This window comes from Bos javanicus, chromosome 11 (genome assembly GCF_032452875.1).
Source record: "Bos javanicus breed banteng chromosome 11, ARS-OSU_banteng_1.0, whole genome shotgun sequence".
NCBI lineage: Eukaryota > Metazoa > Chordata > Mammalia > Artiodactyla > Bovidae > Bos > Bos javanicus.
Genome location: NC_083878.1, coordinates 50,180,302 through 50,208,055, shown reverse-complemented (window position 1 = coordinate 50,208,055; position 27,754 = coordinate 50,180,302). Strand labels below are relative to the sequence as shown.

Genomic DNA, 27,754 nt, shown 5'->3' with positions numbered 1-27,754 from the left:
AAAGTGAAGTCACTCAGTTGTATCTGACTCTTAGCGAAGAGGTTGAGTTAAATTAATTTTTCAGTTAACCATGAATATCTGAGTTGCTTTAATCCCATTTCCTTCATTTTACAGCCCTGCTAGCATATATAAACAAATGATTAAATAGAAATAGAAATAATGACCCCTCCTAAGGTTATGTATATTATATATGTTTATACATCAGAATTGATCCAACTTGGTTCTTATCCAATAAATCGTCTTCTAGTTTGGAGCAGATAGATCTGACCGGATTTATGATGACATGCCTGATATGGAGAAAATCGCAAATGTTCTACAGGACTACCTTGATGATTATAACCTTATAAACCCCAAAGAAGTAAAGCTGGTGTTCTTCCAGGATGCTATAGAGCATGTTTCAAGGTAAAGTGCCATCAAGTACCCAATAATGCATTGATCCATTTTCTTTTATATTAAAAGGTACGGATTAAGTTATACAAACTCTTAAAATTGACTGCTAGATGGACAAAGGTCTATTACCAAATCTTGCTATAACTTAAAAGTTATTTTTGATATCTTTAAAATATGTATGGCATGAACTTTGTATGCAACCTCGAAAGTCATTATTTTTGCAAAATATTAATAGATTGCTTTTGTTTTGAAAATGTCCTGTCTCATTGCAAAACAATTTTTAAAACCTAAATGTGGTTTACAGAAATATACAGAGTAGCCAGGCTGATTTAACATGCATGCCTAAAGAAATAGGAGATTTTGCTTTGTTTGTAGCAAAACAAGTCAAATGCAAGGACCATAGATTCCACCTGCTTATGAGTCGGACTCATACCCACTGCAGGTATCCTGTGAGGGTCATCCCTAATGTCTAGGTATCGAGTCTGAATATCTGCAGTCCTTGGGGCACACAACTTTTTGAAGTGGCTCTTGTTGTATTGAACAATTCTGAAATTGTAAATATGTGTTAAAAATGTTAAAATGACAAGGTTATACTGTATAGCACAGGGACTTATATTCAACATCCTGTGACAAACCATAATGGAGAAGAATATATAGGTGTGTGTATAACTGAGTCACTTTGCTCTACAGAAGAAATAAACACAAAATTGTCAATCAACTGTACTTCAATAAAAAAATTTTTTAAGTGTTTGAATGACCCTTCAAAAGGTAAGTTAAGATCTGCTCCCCGTAACTTCTGATACTCCATCTTCTGGAGCAGTATTAATGATACCAATGGCACTGAGTGTGACTATGAACCATGATATGGAATATCTCATTTAACTTCGGTAACACTTATCTGTGGCTCAATATCATGATCTTTCTAAATATAAGGCTCAGAGAATGTTCCAATGGTCTGATGCTATATAATAATCCACTGTAATACTTAGTAGCTTCATTTTTTTCATTACTTCTCATGGGTCCCAGCCATTCTCCCCTGGGATCTCTCACACAATTGCAGTCAGACTCCGCCTAGAACTCTCTGCCTCCATGTTGACTCCACTGTCTCTGCATGGGCATCATGAGAGTGTTGGGACTTCTTACACGGTAACTCAGGGCTCCAAAGGCTTTTGCCCCAAAAGACTACCAGGCTGAAGGCAAATGGCCTTTCACAACACAGCCTTGGGAGTTACTCAGCATTGCTTCTGCCATACTCTATCAGGCCAAAGATTCATACGGATTCACAAGACAGGATCAGAGACTCTACCTGTTTGTAGAGTCAAAGCAAGTAGAATCAGGAACATTACTGCAGCCAGTTTTGGATAATATTTTGTGTCACAGAGAGATTAAGTCCACTGTCCCAAGCCCTCTTGCTGGTGAGTGGCAGGCTGAAGATCATAAGCAGTGTTTCCGGTTTCCCAGGTGGTTCAGTGGAAGAGAACCTGCCTGCCAATGCAGGAGGAGGGTTGGGAAGATCCCCTGAAGAAGGAAATGGCAACTGGCAAGAAGGAAATGGCCCACTCCAGTATTCTTGCCTGGAGAATTCCATGGACAGAGGAGCCTGGCCAGCTTTAGTACATGGGGTGCAAAGAGTCAGACACAATTTAGTGACTGAACAACAACAGCCTCTAGCTGGCCAGTGATAGGCTACAGGAATTGTAACCAGTGCTTAGATTCTAGCTTCACTGGTAGATGCCTCGGCCCAAAATGGATCCACTCTTTTTCATAACAGTTCCTCCAAATACTTGAAAATCATTACCAAGCTCCTCTTAGCTTCACTTTCTCCAAGCACAATTATGCCAGACTTTTCACTGTTTCCTACTAGCAATTATTTCCAGTCTTCAACATACTGAGCCCTTTATCACTTTTCAATGTTTCACTTAACATGTGATACCCAGATTTGATGTAGCATTCTGTGGAATAAGCTCTGCAAAATGTGTGTGAGGGCAAGATTTCCCATAGGCTACTACCATGGAAGACAACAATTGCTTTGTTTGTTTCCCTCGTCAACTATATTTTAGTATTGGACCGTATTAAGATTGACAAATCTCCAGAATTTTTTTTTCTATAACCATAAGCAAGCCAAGTCTTTTGTGCTTCCCATACTTCTGCTATTTAATTAACTCTAATTCAAAGATTCACGTTCATCACAGCTCAAGGGTTGTAAAACACAATAGTTTATCATTGGGTTGTCAAGATACCACTTGCTTCCCATCTGCCCCCTGCCAAAATACCCACACGCTTTCTCCTAACAACTTTTATTCCCATGGCTCAGGCAATCCCTAAGCCTGAAAGAAAATAAACTAACAGCAGAATCCTGGTCTGAGAAACTTCCTGAAGAATAGACCAGATGATAGGAAAAGTCGGTTTAATTATATTTATAACCTCTCTTACTTTCATGAATGGGAATCACCAGGCCACTTAAAGTTTGCTTAAATTATTACAGAAGGAAATTAAAAACCATTTGTAGAATGGGGGAGATTTGGTTTTCTGACAAAAAGGACTGCCATGTGAATAACGATGTAGATGTTTTCTCTAGAGAGGACTGGTAGTTAGGAATTAGAGGAAATAAGAGCCTTCAAACACCTACTGCTGATTAGCAATGAACAGGGCTTCCATGGTGGGAAGCAGTTTGGGGGCAAATACCAAATTTTCAGTTATATAACAGATAGTACATTTCCATTTGTTAACATTCTAGGCTTTTGTTGCATTGAATAACTGAATAAAAGCTTTCTCAACTCAGAAAAAATTAGAACTGACTTCAGAGCCTGTGCTTTCAAAGAGCAGTTTGCATCAGACAATTTATACGTTCAGTCAGTTCAGTTCAGTCGCTCAGTCGTGTCCGACTCTTTGAGACCCCATGAATTACAGCACGCCAGGCCTCCCTGTCCATCACCAACTCCCGGAGTTGGTCCATCACCAACTCAAACTCATGTCCATCGAGTCAGTGATGCCATCCAGCCATCTCATCCTCTGTCGTCCCCTTCTCCTCCTGGCCCCAATCCCTCCCAGCATCAGAGTCTTTTCCAATGAGTCAACTCTTTGCATGAGGTGGCCAAAGTACTGGAGTTTCAGCTTTAGCATCACTCCTTCCAAAGAACACCCAGGATCCATCTCCTTTAGAATGGACTGGTTGGATCTCCTTGTAGTCCAAGGGACTCTCAAGAGTCTTGTCCAACACCACAGTTCAAAAGCCTCAATTCTTCAGCGCTCAGCTTTCTTCACAGTCCAACTCTCACATCTATACGTGACTACTGGAAAAACCATAGCCTTGACTAGACGGACCTTTGTTGGCAAAGTAATGTCTCTGCTTTTGAATATGCTATCTAGCTTGGTCATAACTTTCCTTCCAAGGAGTAAGCATCTTTTAATTTCATGGCTGCAGTCACCATCTGCAGTGATTTTGGAGCCCCAAAAATAAAGTCTGACACTGTTTCCACTGTTTCCCCATCTATTTGCCATGAAGTGATGGGACCAGATGCCATGATCTTAGTTTTCTCAATGTTGAGCTTTAAGCCAACTTTTTTACTCTCCTCTTTCATTTTCATCAAGAGGCTTTTTAGTTCCTCTTCACTTTCTGCCATAAGGGTGATGTCATCTGCATATCTGAGGTTATTGATATTTCTCCCAGCAATCTTGATTCCAGCTTGTGCTTCTTCCAGCCCAGCGTTTCTCATGATGTACTCTGTATATAAGTTAAATAAGCAGGGTGACAATATACAGCCTTGATGTACTCCTTTTCCTATTTGGAACCAATCTGTTGTTCCATGTCCAGTTTGAGCTGTTACTTCCTGACCTGTATACAGGTTTCTCAAGAGGCAGTTACACGCCCCCAAAGTTGTCATCATACTCCAAGGATGGTCAAATGGATCTCTATAAAGCCATTAACAGGACTTCCCTGGCAGTCCAGTATGCTTAAGACTCCAGGCATCCACTGCAGGGAGCATAAGTTTGATTCCTGGTCTGGGAACTAAGATTCCTAATGCTGTGTGTCATGGCCAAAAAAAAATTTTAAGTAATAATAAAATTAAACAACTAATTAGGAAATGTATCTCTTGCCTCTACAGTAGAGAAAATGTAATTTTGGAAGATTCTCAGTGGAGGGAGGTTTTTATCCATTGATATGTAAGTTGACAGAAAAAAATAACACTAGGAAGCAGATGGACAAGTCATTTGTTTTCTCAATCTCAAATAGAAGTAACAAATTACTATAATGTAAAGGAAAAAAGGAAAGAGTAACATAAATGATGCAAGATATTAATAATATTCAATATTTATCCACTGTAGCACCCTGATGCATTATGGGGAAAAAATAACAAAACATTGGGACACATCCATTGAACCCTCAATTTTATACTCTCAGAGGTAACTGAGGAAATATAAGCAAACAGATGATCTAACGTGTCTTCTGTTAGATGTATGTTGTGACAGAGACATAGCAATGGAGATTGTACCTGTGGGTCTTAGTTGCTTTGGGGGAGGAATTAGCAAAGGATCTGTCAACTGGAAAAAAAAAAAAAAAACACTGTGAGAGTTGCAAATTAAGTTTTATCTAGGGAAAAATGAGGACTGTAGCCCACAGACAGCCTCTCAGATAACTCCAAGGAACTGCTCCAGAGAGGTAGGGGAAAGTCAGTATGTACATGATTTTAGTGAAGGGGGATACATGCAGTCAGGCGCACATTTTGACAGAAGGCTGCTGCTAGTCACAAGGAGCAGATGTCTCCTTTAATGATTTTAGTGCTCTTCTAGATATGAGAAGATATAAGAAATTGAGTTCATAAAATCTCCTTAAAATGGACATCTAAGCCCTGTCCTACCAGTTTTTCCCAGAGCACAGAGTGCCTCGTTCCTGATTGTAGTGGGAATTTCTAATAATATACTTTCACAGCCTTGAGAAATTCCACAGAAATAGCACCTGGAAAAACAGCATATATCAAGAAACTGTGTTAATGATTGTCTTTCATGTTTTTCTTAAGAATAATCTCCTTGTTACAAACCCCAAGGCCAGACCCAGAAGGGAGTATGACTGCGAGCATGGACCTTGGAACACTGGGTCAGCATTAGGCATGAACACTGCCTACGCACTTGCTGATTGCTCCTGAGACTATCCTAGAAGGGAACGACCTGGGGTATAAACAAGGAGATCTGGACTATGTCCAGGTAGTGTCTTGGGAAAGATAGAGCAAAGAAAGTTTTGTAGTCTGTAATTAGAAATAAAAGCTGGACTCACGGTGGACTCTCAACCTCAGTACAATAGAGGCTGCAGGTCCCCTGACCCATTGCACCAGATTTTGTGTTCTGTTTTCATTCTCGTCGCTCGCTCACGGACCTTTAGGGCAACACCTGATCTCCACCCTGAACTCCTTTCAGGGTGTGCTGAAGGTCAGCAATTGCAGTGACAAGTGACTCCATTATTGTAGAACCAGATGGCAAGCATCAGTTTTAGCTGGCAGTTCCTAAGGAAAGGAGCCACGCTTTTTTTTTTTTTTTTGGTAAATAACCAGATGGTAAATATTTTAGGCTCTGCTATAGTCCCTGTCACACCTACTCAACTCTGCCATTATAACTAGCATGAGAATGTCCATAAAGCATTATTTATCAAAAAAATCACAAAACAAAATGTGGTGTAGAGTTTAAGTCCATTTTTGCAAACACACACATACAAGTCAACAGACATAAATTTGTTTATGAAGCACTTACTATAAGCCATGAAATTAAAAGAGGCTTGCTCCGTGGAAGAAAAGCTATGACCAACCTAGACAGCATGTTAAAAAGCAGAAACATCACTTTGCCAACAAAGGTCCGTATAGTCAAAGCTATGATTCTTCCAGTAGTCATGTACAGATGTGAGAGCTGGACCATAAAGAATGCTGAGTGCCAAAGAACTGGTGCTTTCAAACTGTGATGCTGGAGAAGACTCTTGAGAGTCCCTTGGACAGCAGGGAGATCAAACCAGTCAATCCTAAAGGAAATCAACCCTGAATGTTCATTGGGAGGACTGATGCTGAAGCTCCAATACTTTGGCCACCTGATGTGAAGAACCAACTCATTTGAAAAGACCCTAATGCTGGGAACAACTGAGGGCAGGAGGAAAATGGGGTGACAGAGAAGGAGATGGTTTGATGGCATTATCGACTCAAAGGACATGAATTTGTGCAAACTCCGGGAGATGGTGAAGGATAGGGAAGCCTGGCATGCTGCAGTTCATGGGGTCAAAAAAAGTCGGACATGACTTAGCAACTGAACAACAACACACTACTGCCATGGAGAACAGGACAGCATCCAGACCCTCATGATGGAGTGTACATGTGGTAAAGGGTTAGCAGTGTTTTTTTTCCTATCAGTTACAATGATCATATTTTACTTTCTTAATTAAAAAAGTAATAAAGCCATTATCCTTCTCAAATATTTGAACCTTTTTTTTTAGTTATAAACATTATGAATTAGAAATAGATAAAGAAGATGGATAGAAAGATGCTTTCCTTAAAAAAACAGAGATTGAGAGGGAGAAATTAAACCTTTTACATTTCTCTCATGATTTCCTGGGCTTTCCCCAATAGCTCAGCGGTAAAGAATCTACCAGCAATGCAGGAGACTCAGGCTCGATCCCTGGGTCAGGAAGATTGCCTGGAGGAGGAAATAGCAACTCACTCCATTATTCTTGCCTGGAGAATCCCATGGACAGAAGAGCCTGGTGGGCTACAGTCCACAGGATCACCAAGAGTCAGACAAGACTAAACGCACAACAACATTTCATGATTTTTCTAGTTTCTCATGACCCAGTTGGGGCTTCCCTGGTGGCTCAGATGGTAAAGAATCTGCCTGCAATGAAGGAGACCTGGGTTCAATCCCTAGGTTGGGAAGATCCCCTGGAAAAAGAAATGGCAAACCACTCCAGTATTCTTGCCTAGAGAATCCCATGGACAGAGGAGCCTAGCAAACTATAGTCCAATGTGAGATTTTCAATGATAATTTTTCAAAGAAAATTTTTACATTTGCAACTTCTTTTTAAGGAGAGTTTACTGACCTTTTAAAATATTTATTTCATTTATCGGGCTCTATCAGGTCTTAGTTATGGCTTGTGGGCTCTCTCGTTGTGTACAGTTAGTTGCTTCTCAGCCTGTGGGATCTTAGTTTCCCCTGCTGCTGCTGCTAAGTCGCCAGGGGTCAAACCTGTGTCCCCTGCATTGCAAGGCAGATTCTCAACCACTGGACCATCAGGGAAGTCCCTACATTTTTATCTTAACAGCAGTGAACTTGACTCTCATACAAACTGCTCACTTTTATACTGACATCCTTTCCCCTTTCTTGAGTGTTTGAATTTTATTCATGCTTTTCTATATACCTCAAGGAACCTTTTAGGATAGGTTTGCAGGTGGTTTATTCTCTGAGAAATAACATGATAGTTTTCCCTCTTAACCACTGTGGAATGGCATCTTGTAAAAGAGATTCTTGAGGCCAGCCTATAATTATTTGACCCCTTAGGAGTAATCTAGTATATCTATTTTTTTAGATCCCTACACATTTTTAGTTATGTCTAAAATGTAGATTTCTATTTCATATATTGATTCATGTATGCATGCTAAGTCAAAAGTGTTACTCACTCAGTCATGGTAGACTCTATCCTGTGGACTGTAGCCCACCAGGCTCCTTTGTCCATGGGATTCTCCAGGCAAGAATACTGGAGTGGGTAGCCATTCCCTTCTCTAGCGGATCTTCCAAAACCAGGGATCAAACCTGGATCTTTTGCATTGCAGACAGATTCTTTACAGTCTGAAACACCAGGGAAACCCCCTTGGGAGTAGTCTATTATATCTACATTTTAGATGCTCGCAAAATTATGTCTAACATAGATATATAGATTTCTATTTCATATATGCATGCCTACATCCATTCACCTACACACACACACACACACACACAGAGTTTATTTAATATTTATATCTCTCTTAGAAAACATTGTGTTTTGCTTCTCTTCTTTGACTTTTTTTCCTGACCCTCAGTAACTTCCTCAGATCAATGGGTTCAACTCTGAGGTTTTTTTCTTTTATTTCAACTCTGTCCCTTCGTTTCTTCTACAATTCCTGTAGTGTGGTCTCTGTGATTCCATTTGTTTCTCCTAGATTTGTCATCCTTATATTCCATTTTCTCTCATCATTTTTTTTTTGTTTGTTTAGTTAGTTCTTTGGCCCATTTTTTGATTGGGTCATTTATTTTTCTGGAGTTGAGCTGTAGGAGTTGCTTGTATATTTTTGTGATTAGTTGTTTGCCGTTGCTTCATTTGCTATTATTTTCTCCCATTCTGAAGGCTGTCTTTTCACCTTACTTATAGTTTCCTTTGATGTGCAGAAGCTTTTAAGTTTAATTAGGTCCCATTTGTTTATTTTTGCTTTTATTTCCAATATTCTGGGAGGTGGGTCATAGAGGATCCTGCTGTGATGTATGTCGGAGAGTGTTTTGCCTATGTTCTCCTCTAGGAGTTTTATAGTTTCTGGTCTTACACTTAGATCTTTAATCCATTTTGAGTTTATTTTTGTGTATGGTGTTAGAAATTGTTCTAGTTTCATTATTTTACAAGTCGTTGACCAGTTTTCCCAGCACCACTTCTTAAAGAGATTGTCTTTAATCCACTGTATATTCTTGCCTCCTTTGTCAAAGATAAGGTGTCCATAGGTTCGTGGATTTATCTCTGGGCTTTCTATTTTGTTCCATTGATCGATATTTCTGTCTTTGTGCCAGTACCATACTGTCTTGATGACTGTGGCTTTGTAGTAGAGCCTGAAGTCAGGCAGGTTGATTCCTCCAGTTCCATTCTTCTTTCTCAAGATTGCTTTGGCTATTCGAGGTTTTTTGTATTTCCATACAAATTGTGAAATTATTTGTTCTAGCTCTGTGAAGAATACTGTTGGTAGCTTGATAGGGATTGCATTGAATCTATAAATTTCTTTGGGTAGTATACTCATTTTCACTATATTGATTCTTCCAGTCCATGAACATGGAAATTTCTCCATCTATTAGTGTCCTTTTTGATTTCTTTCACCAGTGTTTTATAGTTTTCTATATATAGGTCTTTAGTTTCTTTAGGTAGATATATTCCTAAGTATTATATTCTTTTCATTGCAATGGTGAATGGAATTTTTTTCTCTCATCATTTTTAATATCATTTTTTTTATTTGAGTTCTGGGTAAATGTCTTGAGTTTGTCTTCTACTCTACCCATTCAGTTTTTCACTGTATCCTATTTTCAAGACCCATCTTCCACTAATGTTTTCACTTTGGTAGTCAGGTTTTCCATCTTCAATCAGTTTTTCCTAAACTTGGATTTTTCCCCCCATTTCTGAGTGCTCACTCCAGTATCATGATGGCATTTAAAAAAATCTTTATTGTTAACATGAATCAGAAATTGTACATAGTAAATCCACTTCAGATTGTTCCTGTTGGTCTTTTCTTGAGCTGCAGTCTCTTTTCTTATGTTCAGTGATTTGTCTGCTTTCTCACTCTTAGAAAAAAAGACCTGCTTGCCAATATAATGATTAATGTAAGTCGTGGCCTAAATCAGCATTCCTGATAGACCCTTCACACTTTAAAGGGAGAAGAGATTTTTTTTTATTGGAATATAATTGCTTTACAATGTTGTGTTCATTTCTGCTGTACGATGAAGGGAATCAGCTATATGTATTCACATATCCTCTCCCCCTTGAACCTCCCTCCAACCCACCCCTCTAGGTCATCACAGAGTACCAAGCTGAGCTCCCTATGCTATACAATAGCTTCCCACTAGGTTAACTGTTTCACATATGGTAGTGTATATATGCCAATCCTAATCTCCTAATTCATCCCACCCTCCCCTTCTCTGCCTTTGTCTACGTGTCTTTTCTCTCCGTCTACATTTCTATTCCTGCCCTGCAAATGGGTTCATCTGTACCATTTTTTTTTATTCCACATGTATGTATTTAATATAGTATATTTGTTTTTCTCAATTTTCATGACCAAGGTCAACAGCCTGTAGGAAATGGACGAGAGATAGCTATAAGGAAACCCCCAGGGTTTTTCTCCCAACCATGAACCTCAGACATACCCTGTTCTTTCCTGTGGCCTTTGGCTGGGGAATAACCCTCCAGCATCCACTAGCCTTCCACTCTGGGGTGGGGCCTCAGTGCAGAAGCCACATTTGTACCCCATAACTAAACCTTTTTCTGCTTTGTCTCCCACAGGATCGCTCGCATGATTCGTCAGGAGAGAGGCAACGCCCTGCTGGTTGGAGTGGGAGGCACAGGAAAGCAGTCTCTTACAAGGCTCGCAGCTCATATATGTGGTTATAGATGTTTGCAGATTGAGTTGAGCCGGGGGTATAATTATGACAGTTTTCATGAGGACCTGAGGAAGCTGTACAAACTGGCTGGTGTAGAAGACAGGAATATGGTTTTCCTCTTCACAGACACCCAGGTACCTATTTAAATAACCAAAGAGCAAGAACAGGAAAGGGAAAGGCTACCCTCTCCAGTGTTCTGGCCTAGAGAATTCCAGGGACTGTATAGTCCATGGGGTCACAAAGAGTTGGACACGACTGAGTGACTTTCACACAAAAACAAGAACAGGAAAAGGACACTTGTTATAATCGCATGTGTCCTTCGAATAGCTTGTATGAATGATGTAGTTCAGGGAATCTTTCCATCTAATAACAGAGTTCTTGGACCCTATAAAATACTACTTCTTTTAACAACTATTACTTCCACCTTTAAATTCTACATAAGAAAATGTAATCAGAGGTTAAGAGCATTAAGAAGGGATTTAACTTGGAGAGGAAGGACATAGACAGCAGAAGGTGATAAACTATTTCTGTGGAGGCAAATATAAAAAAGTAATTCCCTAAATGAGATCAATTAGAGACATATGCTTTACTCAAGAAAAGGGAAAAATAATGGCTATATTTTAGTTAAATTAACTTTAAAGTAGGATTACATCCATGTCTACCACAACCAATTTAACTGATTTTGAATTTATTCTCTAATAAAGTGGCTCAACTGCTAAAGAATCCACCTGCAATGTGGAAGACCTGGGTTTGATTCCTGGGTTGGGAAGATCCCCTGGAGAAGGGAAGGGCTACCCACTCCAGTATTCTGGCCTAGAGAATTCCATGGACTGTATAGTCCATGGGGTTACAGAGTCAGACACAACTGAGCGACTTTCACTTCACTTCACTTCATTTTCTACATTGATTACACTTGGGTATTTTAATATCAGGGAAAATAAATAACTAATAAGGACTTACTGTATAGCACAGGGAACTCTACTCAATACTCTATAATGGCCTATATGGGAAAAGAATCTAAAAAAAGAGTAGATAAGTATATGTATAACTGATTCACTTTGTTTTACATCTGAAACTAACACAACATTTTAAATCAACTATACTCCAATAAAAATTTTAATACATATATATAAATTTTTTAATTAAAATTTTCTAATAACAGAAATCAGCCAAAGAATAAATGATAAATCTTACATATAAATATTTTAACTTCATTTTAGTTTCCCAAACACTGTAAACATGACTAAGTATGATCACAAAATGGGAAAAATATTTTTAATATATGTTACACGCAGTGAGCTTGTATCTGAGTTTGTAAATACCTTTTACAAATGAGAATTGAATATGTGGCCACCACCAGCTCCCCACTGGGCCCTGGGAGCTGCACGTGGAGGCACTGCTGGGGACGTCAGTGAGCCTTGCCACCTCTGCGAACGTTCCGCAGTGTTCGCAGAGTGCACATGCAGTTGATCCTGTGGATCCCAGTAGCCAGAGTGGAAGAGACATGACCTTCACATACCACATGCCCCCATATTTGATGCCCTGCCTCCTAGACCTGGAGTCTAACACCCCAGTGTGCCCCAAGCTACAGGTAAAAGTCTCCCCTTACTAAAATCATCCCATGAAATCTGAAAGAAGTGATTGCTTCTTCGAATGCACTGACACTACTTAAGTCTACAGGGATTGCGAAGAATCGGGGGAATGTAACTCCACAGTAAACCTCCTATAACTGGCCCCAAGAAATGGAGATCCACAAGCTGGCCCACAAAGAATTCAAAATAATCATTCTAAAGATTCTCTGAGAGTCACAAGAGAACACAGATAAACAATTTCATGACATCAGGAAAATAATACAAGAACAAAGTGACAGCAAGTGACATCACCAAGATGGCCATATAGCTCAGTCCCCACTTTGCTCCGCCCCACAAGAACAACTAACAGTTATTCATGGATAAGACATGGAGAAAGTCCTAGAACATGAGGGTGAAGCTGAAGCATACCCCTGTGCCACAGAGACTGAGACAGACCATGTTAGAAGGATAAGAGGAACAGTTACACACTGACCACACTGCCCTACCCCCAGGCCATCACAGCACCACATTAAGAGGTCTCTCCCGAGCCTACCAGTTCCTCCAGTGGAAAGAAAGAGGCCAGGATGGACATCCTGCTCCCCAATGTTCTGGGCCACACTGGGGTTTCACTCCAGTCTCAAATCACAGAGATGGTGAGAGACTCTGCAGCACTTGACCCCTAGGAATCCAGTTGTGTTATAGAAGGCCTGAGGATATAATAGCCAGCACTCTGATCATGACAGACCAAGTTCTTAACCTCAGCACCCAAGTAGTGGTCCAAGCCAGCAGCTTTACTCATCTGCAGAGTCAGTCTGACCAAGGAGCTCAGCAGATGCAGATCTGCCTGATTCGAAGTCCTCAAAGGAAGTGCCTTGCCAGCCCTGGAGCCTGGTCAGGCCCCCCACTCACCCAGGCAGGGGAACTGAGTCACACCCTGCTCTCTGCTGAGTGTAGCTCTTGGCCCTTCCCAGCCAAAGAACCTGACCAGAACACCTGGAAAACTGTGTAGCCCAGCAGTGCTTAGGAGAGTCTGGCAGGAAGAGCAGATCACCCACACAGCAAAGCCAGTGACCCACTCAGCCAGGCAGGATGGCTAGAGTCAAGACCACAGACATCCTTGCACATGAAGCCAGTTATTCCACTCTGCCACGACAGGAAAGCTAATTCCTAGCCCCACCTACTGCTAAGTATAGTACCCAGTTCTGATAGTCTAGGAAACCTGATCAGAGAACCCAGGCAATCACTAAGTTCATCCTATAATCAGCAAGTTCATCCTTGCTCATTCAAAACCAAGCCGGAAGTCCTGTCCAACTGTTCTCAGCCAGTAGCATCACCCATGACCTCAGAGCTCAGGCATTGTCCTCACCCCAAAATAGACACTGATAGCAAGTCCCACCTGCTCAAAGACGTTACCAGTTGACATGTCCAGAAACGCAAACTGAGCTGACTGGCCAAGAACAATCTCTGCCGAAGTGAACCAGTAAAATCTGGAAGGGGACATCGTTTACTCTTCTTCTGGAATTTTATCTCATTCCTGGAAATGGCAATCCACTCCAGTATTTCTGCCTGGAGAATCCCATGACTAAAGGAGCCTCGTGGGCTACAGCCCATGGGGTCACAAAGAGTCAGACAGGACTGAGCTTCTAACACTTTCACTTTTCTTTTATTTGCAACATACTCTTCTGTTGCCTCATTTTGCCTAATTCTGTTTTTATTTCTATGCACTAAGTAGGTCATTCTCATTCATCATTGCTCTGTAAATAGTTGTAATTTTGGTGTCCCCGCGGGAGGAGGTGAGCTCAGGGTTATCCTGCTTTAACATCTTGGCTACTTCCCAAGATTGTTGTAGTTGTTCAGTTGCCAAGTTGTGTCTGACTTTTGCAACCCCATGAACTACAGCATGCCAGGCTTCCCTGTCCTTCACTCTCTCCTGGAGTTTACTCAGATTCATGTCCATAGAGTCAGTGCCATCCAACCATCTCATTCTCTGTCGCCCCCTTCTCCTCCTGCCCTCAATCTTTCCCAGCATCATGGTTTTTTTTCCAGTGAATCAGCTCTTGGCATCAGATGGCCAAAGTATTGGAGCTTCAGCATCAGTCCTTCCAGTAAATACTCAGGGTTGATTTCCTTTAGTATTGACTGGTTTGATCCCCCAAGGTTATCTTCTTTTAAAGATAAAATTAACTCAGTGTGAATTTTAGATCATATATTTGCTTTATAATGTATAGGAAGTAAATGTAAAATGGTTGACTAACTTATAATGACCACTCTGCTTTCTTCTACAGATTGTAGTGGAAGAGTTTCTAGAAGATATAAATAACATTCTGAACTCAGGTGAAGTGCCTAATTTATTTGAAAAGGATGAACTGGAGCAGGTTTTAGCAGCCACCAGACCAAGAGCAAAAGAAGTAGGAATTTCCGAGGGAAATAGAGATGAGGTAGGACGTGTCAAAATGGTAATAAGATTTTGGAAAAGAAAAAGTTGTCTCAGCCTTTTTCCAGTCATCCACAAACCCTTTTAAGCAGTCCATGGATAGAATTTTTTCAATGTAATTTGTTTTTAATCCTATGTACTTTATTTCCTACATTTAAAGCATTGGTTCATGAGACTTCCAGAGATGATTAGGGAAAGCACAAAACAGAATCCCTACTACCTACAGAGGGTCATGCTGCTGCTGCTGCTAAGTCGCTTCAGTCGTAGCCAACTCTGTGTGACCCCAGAGACGGAAGCCCACCAGGCTCCCCCGTCCCTGGGATTCTCCAGGCAAGAACACTGGAGTGGGTTGCCATTTCCTTCTCCAATGCATGAAAGTGAAAAGTGAAGGTGAAGTCACTCAGTTGTGTCCGACTCCTAGTGACTCCATGGACTGCAGCCTATCAGGCTCCTCCGTCCATGGGATTTGCCAGGCAAGAGTACTGGAATGGGTTGCCATTGCCTTCTCCACAGAGGGTCATAGTCCTATTTAAACTGGAAAACTTCTCTTATCCTTCTTTAATACAAGTTTATTTCACACACCCCCAGTGCCCTGCCTGAGGAGTTCAGTGCTTTTGACTCCGTGTCCTGTCAGCAAGAGGCTTCCCAGGTGACTCAGTGGTAAAGAATCCTCCTGAAAATGCAGCAGACTCACGTTCAATCCCTGGGTCCATCATGAAGATCCCCTAGAGAAGGAAATGGCAACCCACTGCAGTATTCTTGACTGGGAAACCTCATGGGCAGAGAAGCTTGGCAGGCTATAGTCCATGGGGTCGCAAAAAGAATTGCACACGACTTCACAACTAAACAACAACAATAGCCTATCAGCAGAAAAATGAAATGCATTCTCTTTCTCTCTCTTACACACACACGCACAAAACACAGCTGCGGTCCACTCTCATTTCTCCAACATTGTGCTAGATTCTCTAAGCCACTGTTTGTCTATCCCAGGTCTTTCTCTTCTTTCTGCATCTTATCTTTTTTGGCCACTCTTTCTCATATTGTCTCTTCTGTGTCCTTTCATGAGAATTCCCTCCACTGCTAGGTCAGGACTTATGGGCACAGACAACTATTATAAGCAGAAGTGGCTTTAACATTGGAAGGGCTAAACAAAGGGATGCCATGCTGAATTCCTTGGAATGATTATGAAATGACACTGTAGAAGTCAACAGTCAGGGACACTGCTGTGTCTGCCACAGTCATTCTGCTGAGCCAGGAAGCCTCTACCCCAGAATGCTCCTGCTTCAGCTCCCAAGCCATGTGTCCCCCACCATGTTGGGAGCAGCTGAAGTAAGGAGCCACATCCAGGGATAGTGACAGGAGGTCCATGCCGTTTCTGCTGGGCTCTGCACCTGCAAAAATACTTGCCCTGCCCCGTGTCTCTCTCTCCCAGTGGTCTTCTACCTCAAAGCAAAATTTTGTATGAACACACCTCTCCACTTTATTCAAGGGGTCTCTCAAATCCACTGATGAAGAGTGCTCATCTCACATCCCACACCCAACTTGCAACAGAGTCTGAAAATTTTCATTTAATCTTTTGAGTCTGCATGAGAAGAAGGGACTTGGAATGGGATGTTAAAACAATTCACGCATCCACTCCACAAACTTTTTAAATTTGGTATTGGTAGAGTCAGATGCATTAGCCAGCACTTCTTTTCATCATGGGTTCAGCCTTATTCTAAATTGAAAGTATCTTTCTTTTTGTCAGGTGTTTCAGTATTTCATCAGCAGAGTCCGTCAGAAGCTGCACATTGTGCTCTGCATGAGCCCCGTTGGGGAGGCCTTCCGGTCCCGATGCCGGATGTTTCCATCCCTTGTGAACTGCTGCACCATTGACTGGTTTGTCCAGGTCAGTAACATCACAACATATCTCTTTAAGAAGTTGGACTTGCTTGACTTTAATTTTTTTTTTATTAAAGTGTAATTGATTTACAGTGTTTCAGGTGTAGAGCAAAGTGATTCAGTTACATATATATTCAGTTATACATATGTACACATATATATATATTGGATTATTTTCCATTTAGGTTATTACAAAATATTGAATACAATTCCCTGTGCTATACAGTAGGTCCTTGTTGTTTATCTGTTTTATATATGTGAAAGTGTTAGTCACTCAATGGTGTCCAACTCTACAACCCCATGGACTGTAGCCCACCAGACTCCTTTGTCCATGCTCTTCTCCAGGCAAGAACACTGGAGTGGGTGGCCATTCCCTTCTCCAGGAGATCTTTCCGACCCAGGGATTGAACCCCAGTCTCCTGCCTTAAGGGAAGATTCTCTACCATCTGCTGCTGCTGCTGCTAAGTCGCTTCAGTCGTGTTCGACTCTGTGCGACCCCATAGATGGCAGCCCACCATCTGAGCCACCTATATATAATTGTATGCATATGTTAATCCCAAATTCTCAATTTACCCCTGCGCCCACCTCTCCCCTTTAGTAACCACAAGTTTGTTTACTACGTCTGTGAGTCTGTTTCTGTTTTGTAAGTTCATTTGTATCATTTTTTTAGATTCCACATATAAGTGATATCATATGATATTTGTCTTTCTCTGTCCAACTTCACTCAGTATGATAATCTCTAGGTCTATCCATGCTGCTTTTAAGTGGCAATGTTTCATTCTATTTTATAGCTGATTAGTATTCCATTGTATATATGTGCATATGTGTGTGTATATATGTGTATATCACATCTTCTTTATCCATTTATCTGTATATGGACAATTAGGCCACTTCCATGTCCTGGCTATTGTAAATAGTACTGCTGTGAACATTGGGGGCCGTGTATCTTTTCGAATTAGAGTTTTTATCTTTTTCAGGTATGTGTCTGAAGTTGCTTGATTTTAAAAAGGTAACACCCTGTCCACTAAGAACTCAAGGGTACTTACATTAGCTTCAAAACACACTGGAAATTTACTCACATACAAGTGTTGACAATGACAATCATTAAACAAACACAAATAGAATTTATAAAGAAGAGGAAACTATTAAATTTGTCAATGTAGAGGTTATCAGTGATCTTGACAAGAGTTATTTCAATGGAGTGATGGGGGAGATGATGCTGTGTAAGTGCTGCACTTAATATGACAGCAAATATGGAAAACTCAGTAGTGGCCACAGGACTGGAAAAGGTCAGTTTTCATTCCAATCCCAAGGAAAGGCAATGCCAAAGAATGCTCAAACTACCGCACAATTGCACTCATCTCACACACTAGTAAAGTAATGCTCAAAATTCTCCAAGCCAGGCTTCAGCAATATGTGAAGTGTGAACTTCCAGATGTTCAAGCTGGTTTTAGAGAAGGCAGGGGAACAAGAGATCAAATTGCCAACATCTGCTGGATCATCGAAAAAGTGAGAGAGTTCCAGAGAAACATCTATTCCTACTTTACTGACTATGCCAAAGCCTTTGACTGTGTGGATCACAATAAAATGTGGAAAATTCTGAAAGAGATGGGAATACCAGACCACCTGACCTGCCTCTTGAAAAACCTGTGTGACATGGAACAACAGACTGGTTCCAATTAGGAAAAAGAGTGCATCAAGGCTGTATTTGTCACCCTGCTTATTTAACTTATATGCAGAGTACATCATGAGAAACGCTGGGCTGGAGGAAGCACAAGTTGGAATCAAGATTGCGGGGAGAAATCGATAACCTCAGATATGCAGATGACACCACCCTTATGGCAGAAAGTGAAGAAGAACTAAAGAGCCTCTTGATGAAAGTGAAAGAGGAGACTCAAAAAGTTGGCTTAAAGCTCAACATTCAGAAAACTAAGATCACGGCATCCGGTCCTAGCACTTCATGGCAGATAGATGGGGAAACAGTGGAAACAATGGCTGACTTTATTTTTCTGGGCTCCAAAATCACTGCAGATGGTGATTGCAGCCATGAAATTAAAAGACGCATACTCCTTGGAAGGAAAGTTATGACCAACCTTTAATATGACAGCATATTAAAAAGCAGAGACATTACTTTGCCAACAAAGGTACATCTAGTTAAGGCTATGGTTTTTCCAGTGGTCATGTATGGATGAGAGTTGGACTATAAAGAAAGCTGAGCACCGAAGAATTGATGCTTTTGAACTGTGGTGCTGAAGAAGACTCTTGAGAGTCCCTTGGACTGCAGGAAGATCCAACCAGTCCATTCTAAAGGAGATCAGTCCTGGGTGTTCACTGGAAGGACTGATGTTGAAGCTGAAACTCCAATACTTTGGCCACCTGATGCGAAGAGCTGACTCATTGGAAAAGACCCTGATACTGGGAAAGATTGAGGGCAGGAGGAGAAGGGGACGACAGAGGATGAGATGGTTGGATGGCATCATCGACTCAATGGACATGGGTTTAGGTGGACTCCGGGAGTTGGTGATGGACAGGGAGGCCTGGTGTGCTGCGGTTCATGGGGTTGCAAAGAGTCAGACATGACTGAGTGACTGAACTGAACTGATGGGGGAGAAGCTTCAAGAGAGAAGAAGGAAGAGGAATCAGAGACAAACTTTTCGAGGAGTTTTGCCCCAAAGGAGTACCAAGAGATGGGTAATAGCCAGAGGGGTATGTGAGGTCAAGAGAGAAGTATTTTTAAGTGGGGAACACAAGCAATGCACAGGTGCTGATGAAAATGATTCAGAAAACAGAATTTTATTGATGGTGCAGCAGACAGAGTTAGGCATTGCTGGACCAATGTGACTGAATAGGCAAGAAGAGATGGGACGGAGTTCCCAGTGAAGGAGCTGACCTGGGCAGGGAGCATGCACAGCTCACCCCAGAGCATAAAATGCAGGTAGAGGGGAAGACAGGGTGGAAGCTCACTGAAGTTCTATTTGCATTGCTTCTATTTTTTTAATGATGTAGGGAGCAAAGTCATGAATGGTAAAGAAGAGAGAGGAAGTGTTAGCAGTCTTAGGAAGTAACATAGGGTGTGAAATACTCAGAGGAATCAGAAGTGATGGGTGAGACAACACAGAAGTTTTTCCAGGCTGCACTAAGAACTCGCTTGAGCTAGTTGTCATGAATTGACAATGAGACCAGTTAGCACAGCTATGGGTTTTTCTCTAGCTGTGCTAGCTGCATGATTGTAGACATGGGGTAACAGAGAGTTGCATTTGACTGATGTTCAGTTGAGCTCAAAGAGTTAGGAGAGGAGCAAATGAGTTGAGATGAACAGGACAGTGATTATACCAAGTTCAAATTGTATAATAGGCAGAGTGAGGACATGAGATCCTTGTAATGTATGTGATTTTAGTTATGAAATTAAAAACAGCCACATTTATTCATTCAACCTAGACATTCATTCAATCAACCTAGACAGCATATTAAAAAGCAGAGATATTACTTTGCCAACAAAGGTCTGTCTAGTCAAAGCTTTGGTTTTTCCAGTAGTCACATATGGATGTGAGAGTTGGACTATATAGAAAGCTGAGCACTGAAGAATTGATGCTTTTGAACTGTGGTATTGGAGAAAACTCTTGAGAATCCCCTGGGCTGCAAGGAGATCCAACTAGTCCATCCTAAAGGAAACCAGTCCTGAATATTCATTGGAAGGACTGATGCTGAAGCTGAAGCTCCAGTACTTTGGCCACCTGATTTGAAGAACTGACTCATTTGAAAAGACCCTGATGCTGGGAAAGATTAAAGGTGGGAGAAGAAGGGGATGACAGATGAGATTATTGGATGGCATCACTGACTCAATGGACATGAGTTTGAGTAAGCTCTGGGAGTTGGTGATAGACAAGGATACCTGGCATGCTGCAGTCCATGGGGGTCACAAAGAGTCGGACACAACTGAGCGACTGAACTGACTAACTTATTCATTCAACCAACAGTAGTTATTGAGTAACTTCTATGTAGCAGACACTGTGCAAATGCAGACCCAGACCCCTGTCTAATGAACACAGCCATCAGTTCATGAAACATCATGGACACAAGTAGGAGTTACAGTGAAGGGGGGCCAAGGTGAGGAAGAATTGCAGAGAAATGCATTTTTCTTAATAGTTAAACCGTGCATTATGGAAATGAACAACTGACTTTCCAAATCATATCTTTATTTACAGTGGCCCAGAGAAGCACTTCTTTCTGTATCAAAGACGTTTTTCTCAAATGTTGATGCCGTAAATGAAGAACTGAGAGAAAAGCTTTCCCTCATGTGTGTGAATGTCCACCTGAGTGTCTCCAATATGGCAGAACGCTATTACACAGAGCTCCGGAGAAGGTACTACACAACACCCACCTCCTACTTGGAACTCATCAATCTCTACCTGTCTATGCTGACTGAAAAGAGGAAGCAGTTGGTTTCTGTAAGTTTAATATTATTAATTAAAAAAAAATTTTTTTTTTGCTTGATCTCAAAACCTTTACCAGAATGTGTGGAAGATCTATGTGCCGTCTTGCCTGTTGGACATCTCTCCATCCTAACATGCCCTTGACAACCTACAATATAACCAAAAAGTATATTGTGTTGGTCATCTAGAGGCCTTGCCCTTATTTAATATTTTGTCTTCTATCATTTACATAAGTGTCCTTGACTCAGGGATGTGATATGGACATTGTAACAGAATTAAAGTTAAGCCCATATCTAGCCACTTCTGCAGTGTTTAGTAAGAAGGAAAACTTTTGGTTTAGTAATGGAGATGGGAGTTTGGTTGTCTTACCTATCAGTGGTTCCCATTCAGAGCAAGGACTCTGGTGTCAGGCAGACCAGGTAGCACCTCATTTCTGACTCTTTCTTTCTGAACAACTTGGAGAAGGTTTTGTAACTACTCCAATCTTAGTACAAAATAAGGTTTTTAAAAATCTGTATCTACCTCTTGGATTGTGGTAGAATTTAAATAAGATACTGTTTGTGAAGTATTGGAATATGATCTGATACAAATAAGTGCTCAAAATAGTGACTGCTTACTACATCGTCATCATTGTAATCATCATTAAGCTATTAACATGACCTAAAATTTTCAACATTTTAAATAACAAAAATGAAATCATTTATCATTTAGATATTTTAAGTGTTTTTCAATGGATATTACTTGGTAAATGTATGCCTAGTAAAATAATGTGACATATTTTTGAAACCAGCCTATTTGAGCCACCTTTTCTGTCTCATCCTCAAAAAAGTTATTCCCAGGTGGCTTATCTACCATATACTGCCCTTTGATTCTAGTCAAGGGTTTCCTACCCCTGTGGACACGTCAGCAACCAGAGATAAGTATCTGGGACACTGTTTGTCTCCAGTGGCCTCAGCCCTGCTGGTCCATCCTAAGGGAACAAGCTCCCAGAGATGTGAACTCCAGGAATTTCTATCTGAATTTGTCCTTAATTCATTCACCATGCTACCAAGCTACCACAGAAGCTAAAAATAATACAGTGTGATCCCTCAGTGATGCCCTACTCCCGTGGCCAGGGGACAGGGATCCAAACCCACTGTGGTGAACTTCAGGGCCATGTGTTCCTGTACGTTCAGTGTTAAGTATTACAAACCGATTCACTAATTCTGCCAATGCAAAATTCTAGTGCATAAATCAGATAGAGATACCAATAAACTCATAGTTTGTAATACTCAACATAATAGTTATTTTCTTTGTCGTGTAGGCACGTGAACGGGTGAAGAATGGTCTCACCAAGCTATTAGAAACAAATGTACTAGTAGATAAAATGAAATTAGATCTTTCAGCTTTAGAACCTGTCCTTTTAACAAAATCACAAGATGTTGAAGCCCTGATGGACAAACTGGCAGTGGATCAAGAAAATGCGGATCAGGTATGCAGCATCACCTGAGGGTGGGTGAGGACGCTTTGACTACTAGCTGACCCCTTACATACAATGATAAAGAATGGGACTTTTTAGATATGTTATTAAATTTAATTTCAATATGTTGTTAAAACAATGAACTGGTAGATCAGTTTAGCCATGCTTTTAATCCTGGCTCTCTCCCTGATAATCAGGAAATGCAATGAATGGGACAGAGAAAGTTGTAAGAAAAGTACAAGCTACAAATATAAAGCATCCAATCTTCTCCCAAGAATGAATTAGTTATTCGTTCTTATAACTCTATCTCCATTATTTTATCATCATGGCATGAGATGGATAAAGAAGAGTGTAAAATGCAGTATACCTAATCTTCTTTCATCATTGGTCTGATTCAAGAGTAAATATAACTCACTATTATTTGCCTTATTTTGTTTTTTTTTTTAACTTTTTAAACTTTTTATTTTGTTCTGGGGTATACATATACATATATCCATTCTCCCCCAAACCCACCTTCCATTCAGCCTGCCACATAACATTGAACAGAGTTCCATGTGCTATACAATAGGTCCTTATTGGTTATCCATTATTCACTTTGTTTTTAAACACCGAAATTCACATACTGAGATCACTTGAGCAGTCATGTTTCAATGATTAGGTCCGTAGCATTGTGCAAGAAGATGAAGCGATAGCAAAAGTGAAAGCCGAAGAGACCCAAGCCATAGCTGACGATGCTCAGCGAGATCTTGAAGAAGCGCTCCCTGCCCTCGATGCTGCTAACAAAGCGTTGGATTCCTTAGATAAAGCGGATATATCTGAAATCAGAGTTTTCACAAAGCCCCCAGATATGGTCATGACCGTGATGGAAGCCATCTCCATTCTCTTGAATGCCAAGTGAGTGCCTCACAATCACCCAGTACAAAATGCCTGGTGGAATTTCTTTGCTTTTTTCCTTCATTCTCATTTACATATTTTCATTCTTTTGTTCACCCTCTCATTGATTTGGTCAGTCATCCAACAAATTGGTTAGTACTTTAATAGTATTTTTTTAATTAATTTATTTATTTTTATTTTTGGCTACTTGGTCTTCATTGCTACGCGGGCTTTCTCTAGCTGCGGTGAGCAGGGGCTGCTGTCCAGCTCGGTTATAGTATGCCGGCTTCTCGTTGTGGTGGCTTCTCTTGGTGCACAGCACGGTCTCTAGAGCAGGCAGACTCCAGTAGTTGTGGTGTTCGATCTTAGCTGGCCCATGGAACATCATGGAATTTGCCCAGACCAAGTCCCCTTCATTGCCAGGCAGATTTCCAACCACTGTACCACAAGGGAAGTCCCAATAGTATTTTTTTTTTTTTAATTATAAGTGACACACAGATGGTACATCACTAAACACCTATCTTTATAGCTTCTTTAGATTATCTTCGATTTTCTCTCTTGCTTAGAAATAACAATAGTAATAGTAGCAGTAAAACAAAACTCATTTGGGGTGGAAATTAACACAAATGTCATTCTACAAATTTTGCAAGTCAGTTAGATACAAACAAAGTGAGTTTTTATAACTATAGCTCAACCAGTAAATGGGGCTTCCCTGGTGGCTCAGATAGGCTGCAATGCAGGAAACCCACGTTTGATCCCTGGGCCAGGAAGATCCCTTGGAGGAGGAAATGGCAACCTACTCCAGTATATACTTGCCTGGAGAATTCCATGGACGAAGGAGCCTGGTGGGCTACAGTCCGTGGGGTCACAAAGAGTCATACACAGCTGAGCACCTAACACTTTCAACCAGTAAATAAGAACATTTTCGGAAACATCATTGTAAATATTAAAAAGAAATAACAGGCTATACACACTATGAAAGTAAATAGCATAAATATATGCCTAGAAAACAAAAGTAGTAAGTCATGGTGCTCTTAAAGCCTAGCAAAATGCTTTCAGTAAATTGTGTTGTATTTCCTTTATAATAGGAAGAGAGCAAGTTAAATTGTTACATAACTAACGACATAGACAGTTGACGTTGTTGTTGTTCAGTCATTAAGTAGTGTCCAACTCTTTGCAACCCCATGGACTGCAGCATGCCGGGCTTCTGTGTCCTTCACTATCTCCCAGAGTTTGCTCAAACTCAAGTCCACTGAGTTGGTGATGCCATCCAACCATCTCATCCTGTCATCCCCTTCTCCTCTTGCTCTCAGTCTTTCCTAGCATCAGGGTCTTTTCCAATGAACTGGCTCTTTGCATCAGGTGGCTAAAGTATTGGAGCTTCAGCATCAGTCTTTCCAATGAATATTGAAGCTTGATTTCCTTTAGGGTTGACTGGTTTGATCTCCTTGCAGTCCAATTCCATGAAATCATGCATAATTGACATATAGTCTTTTTTTAATCTGTAGAATAATATCTTAATGTTCTCAAAGGAATACATTTCTTTTGTTGTCACATTCCTTTATTCCAATGCTATTAACTTACCATTTGTGTCTTTTAGACCTGACTGGCCAACAGCAAAGCAACTTCTTGGTGACTCTAACTTCCTAAGAAGACTTTTAGAATATGATAAGGAAAATATTAAGCCTCAAATCTTGGCAAAACTTCAAAAATATATTAATAATCCTGATTTTGTGCCTGAAAAAGTTGAGAAAGTGTCCAAGGCCTGTAAATCCATGTGCATGTGGGTAAGAGCCATGGATTTGTATTCCCGAGTTGTCAAAGAAGTCGAGCCAAAGAGACAGAAACTCCGTGCTGCACAGGTATATTGTCTGTGTTGTGATATCTTATAGAATCAATGACCATGATCATCATTCAAGCTTCTTTTGTGGTGCCACTGAGACCCTATGCAATACAGACAGTAACCATGCTCTTGAAGATTATTTTTCGTTTTCACAAAAGTGTTAGTTGCTCAGTCGTGTCTGACTCTTTGTGATCTTATGGACTCTAGCCCACCAGGCTCCTCTGTCCATGGAATTCTCCAGGCAAGAATACTGGAGTAGGTCGCCATTCCCTTCTTTAGGGGATCTTCTCAACTGAGCAGTTGAACCTGGGCTCCTGCATTGCAGGCAGATTCTTTACTATCTGAGCCATCAGGGAAGCCCAGAATAGCTAGTAGAGATTGTTATTTCATGTTCCCAATGCTGTGGGCCCGGTTTGATCCCTGATTAGGGAACCAGATCTCACATGCTGCAACTGAGAGTTTATATGCCGCAACTAAAGATCCCACATGCCACAACTATGACCCCGCATAGCCAAATAAAAAAGTAAACATTAAAAAAAAAAAAAAAGATTCAAACATGAACAAGTGTGGCTGTGTTTCAATATAACTTTATTTACGGTCATTGAAATTCAAATTTCATACAATTATCATGTGTTATGAAATATTATCCCTTTGATTTTTTTTCCCCTAACCATTTAAAACTGTAACCACACAAAAATAGGTAGCAGGCTGGATTTGACCTGCAAGCCATAGTTGCAGACCTCTGCTCTAGAGAACTAGTTAGGAAAGATTAGTTTTCACTATTGCATGAATATTTCATTTGCTTTATCATTTTTTAAATACTTATTTATTTTTAGCTGTACTGAGTCATCATTGCTGTTCAGGCCTTTTCTCTAGCTGCAGTGAGCAGGGTCTACTCTCTCGGTGCACAGCTTCTCACTGCAGTGGCTCCTCTTGTCGTGAAGCATGGGCTCTAGGGCTCGTGGTGCTCAGTAGTCGAAGCACATGGGCTCAGTAGTTGCAGCTCCCTGGCTCCAGAGTTACAGGGAAGCCCTGTCTTATCATTTAAAGTTAATAGTTTATTATAGTAACTAACTCACCTCCAAATGCTTAGTATATCTGTTTTGCTAATCTTTCTATGATTCACTGGGCTTTGTTTTGTTCTGTTTGGTCCTCCTCTTATATTTTATTCTATTTTATACTTGGTTTAATTTTGTATATCATATCAAAATCTTTTAGAACAAAATCTTTTGGGGAGAAAGAGAAAGTAAATCTGATTTTTTTAAAAATAGCCCATTATAAATGGGCAAATTCAACCCTCTTTGGAGCTTATTCTTAAAATATTTACTTGATTTTATTAGGCTGAACTTGATATCACTATGGCTACTTTGAAAGAAAAGCAAGCATTACTAAGACAAGTGGAAGAACAAATACAAGCCTTACAAGATGAATATGACAAAGGTGTGAATGAGAAAGAAAGTCTGGGTAAGTAACTCATAAAATTTGTGTTGGTTAGGAAATGCCAGATTTTCCAAAGGAGACAGTGTTTTCAGGCAGTCAGATCTCAGCTTCCATCCAACATATGGCCATATTTGCATAAGATGGATGGTCTTAACCTTCAAGTATAACATTAGAAGAACTGAGTATATTGTATGTATTCACCTTCTATGTCTGAATAAGACAGAGCAGCACGTGAATTTGATCCAGAAAATAAATACTACAGGGGCAAAAAGAGAGCTCTGTCTTCAGGCAGAAGAAAGGAGTATCAAAAAGGAGCTCTCTGTCACAGATGTGAAGAACAAACATATGGATACCAAATGGGAACAGGGAAGGATGAATTGAAAAGTTGGGATTGACATATACATGCTGTTGATACTATATATAAATTCATATCAGACTCTTTGGGACACCGTTGACTATAGCCCACTGGACTCCTCTGTCTATGGAATTCTTCAGGCAAGAATACTGGAGGGGGTTGCCATTTCCTTCTGCAGAGGATCTTCCTGACCCAGGGATCCAACCCAGGTCGTTTGCATTGCAGGCAGATTCTTTACTGTCTGAGCCACCAGGGAAGCCCCCATAAAATAGATTACTAAGGAGAACCTACTGTATAGCACAGGGAACTCTACTCAGTACTCTGTGGTGATCTAAAACCCTTTTATATATAAAAAATATAAATATATTTATAATATAAATATAAATATATTTTATATTTATTTTATAATATATAATATATATATAATATAATATATTTAATTATATTTATTTAATAAATATATAATAAATATATAATAAATAATAATAATAATAAATAATAATATATAATAAATATATATATTTAATAAATTATATTTATTTAATAAATAATAATATATAATATATTATATATATTTTATATAAAATAAAAATATAAATATATAAATATATTTTTATATATGGCTGATTCACTCTGTGGTACAGCAGAAATTGACATAGCTGTGTAAAGCAACTAGACTCCAATTTAAAATTAATTAATTTAAAATAAAGTGAAAGGAACTC

At 40.2% G+C, this 27,754-nt stretch overlaps 1 protein-coding gene across 2 annotated transcripts in view; it reads left to right on the top strand.

Annotated features, from left to right (window-relative positions):
• The window catches only part of DNAH6 (dynein axonemal heavy chain 6), a 280,064-nt gene that overhangs the window by 159,667 nt on the left and 92,643 nt on the right, over positions 1-27,754 (top strand). For both annotated transcript variants that reach the window (XM_061432712.1, XM_061432713.1), the window contains exons 45-53: positions 248-402; positions 10,646-10,877; positions 14,600-14,752; positions 16,496-16,636; positions 20,835-21,077; positions 22,366-22,533; positions 23,180-23,415; positions 24,995-25,256; positions 26,578-26,701. In XM_061432712.1, coding sequence (XP_061288696.1) covers positions 248-402; positions 10,646-10,877; positions 14,600-14,752; positions 16,496-16,636; positions 20,835-21,077; positions 22,366-22,533; positions 23,180-23,415; positions 24,995-25,256; positions 26,578-26,701 — 1,714 coding nt within the window. The remainder of the gene's footprint in view (positions 1-247; positions 403-10,645; positions 10,878-14,599; positions 14,753-16,495; positions 16,637-20,834; positions 21,078-22,365; positions 22,534-23,179; positions 23,416-24,994; positions 25,257-26,577; positions 26,702-27,754) is intronic.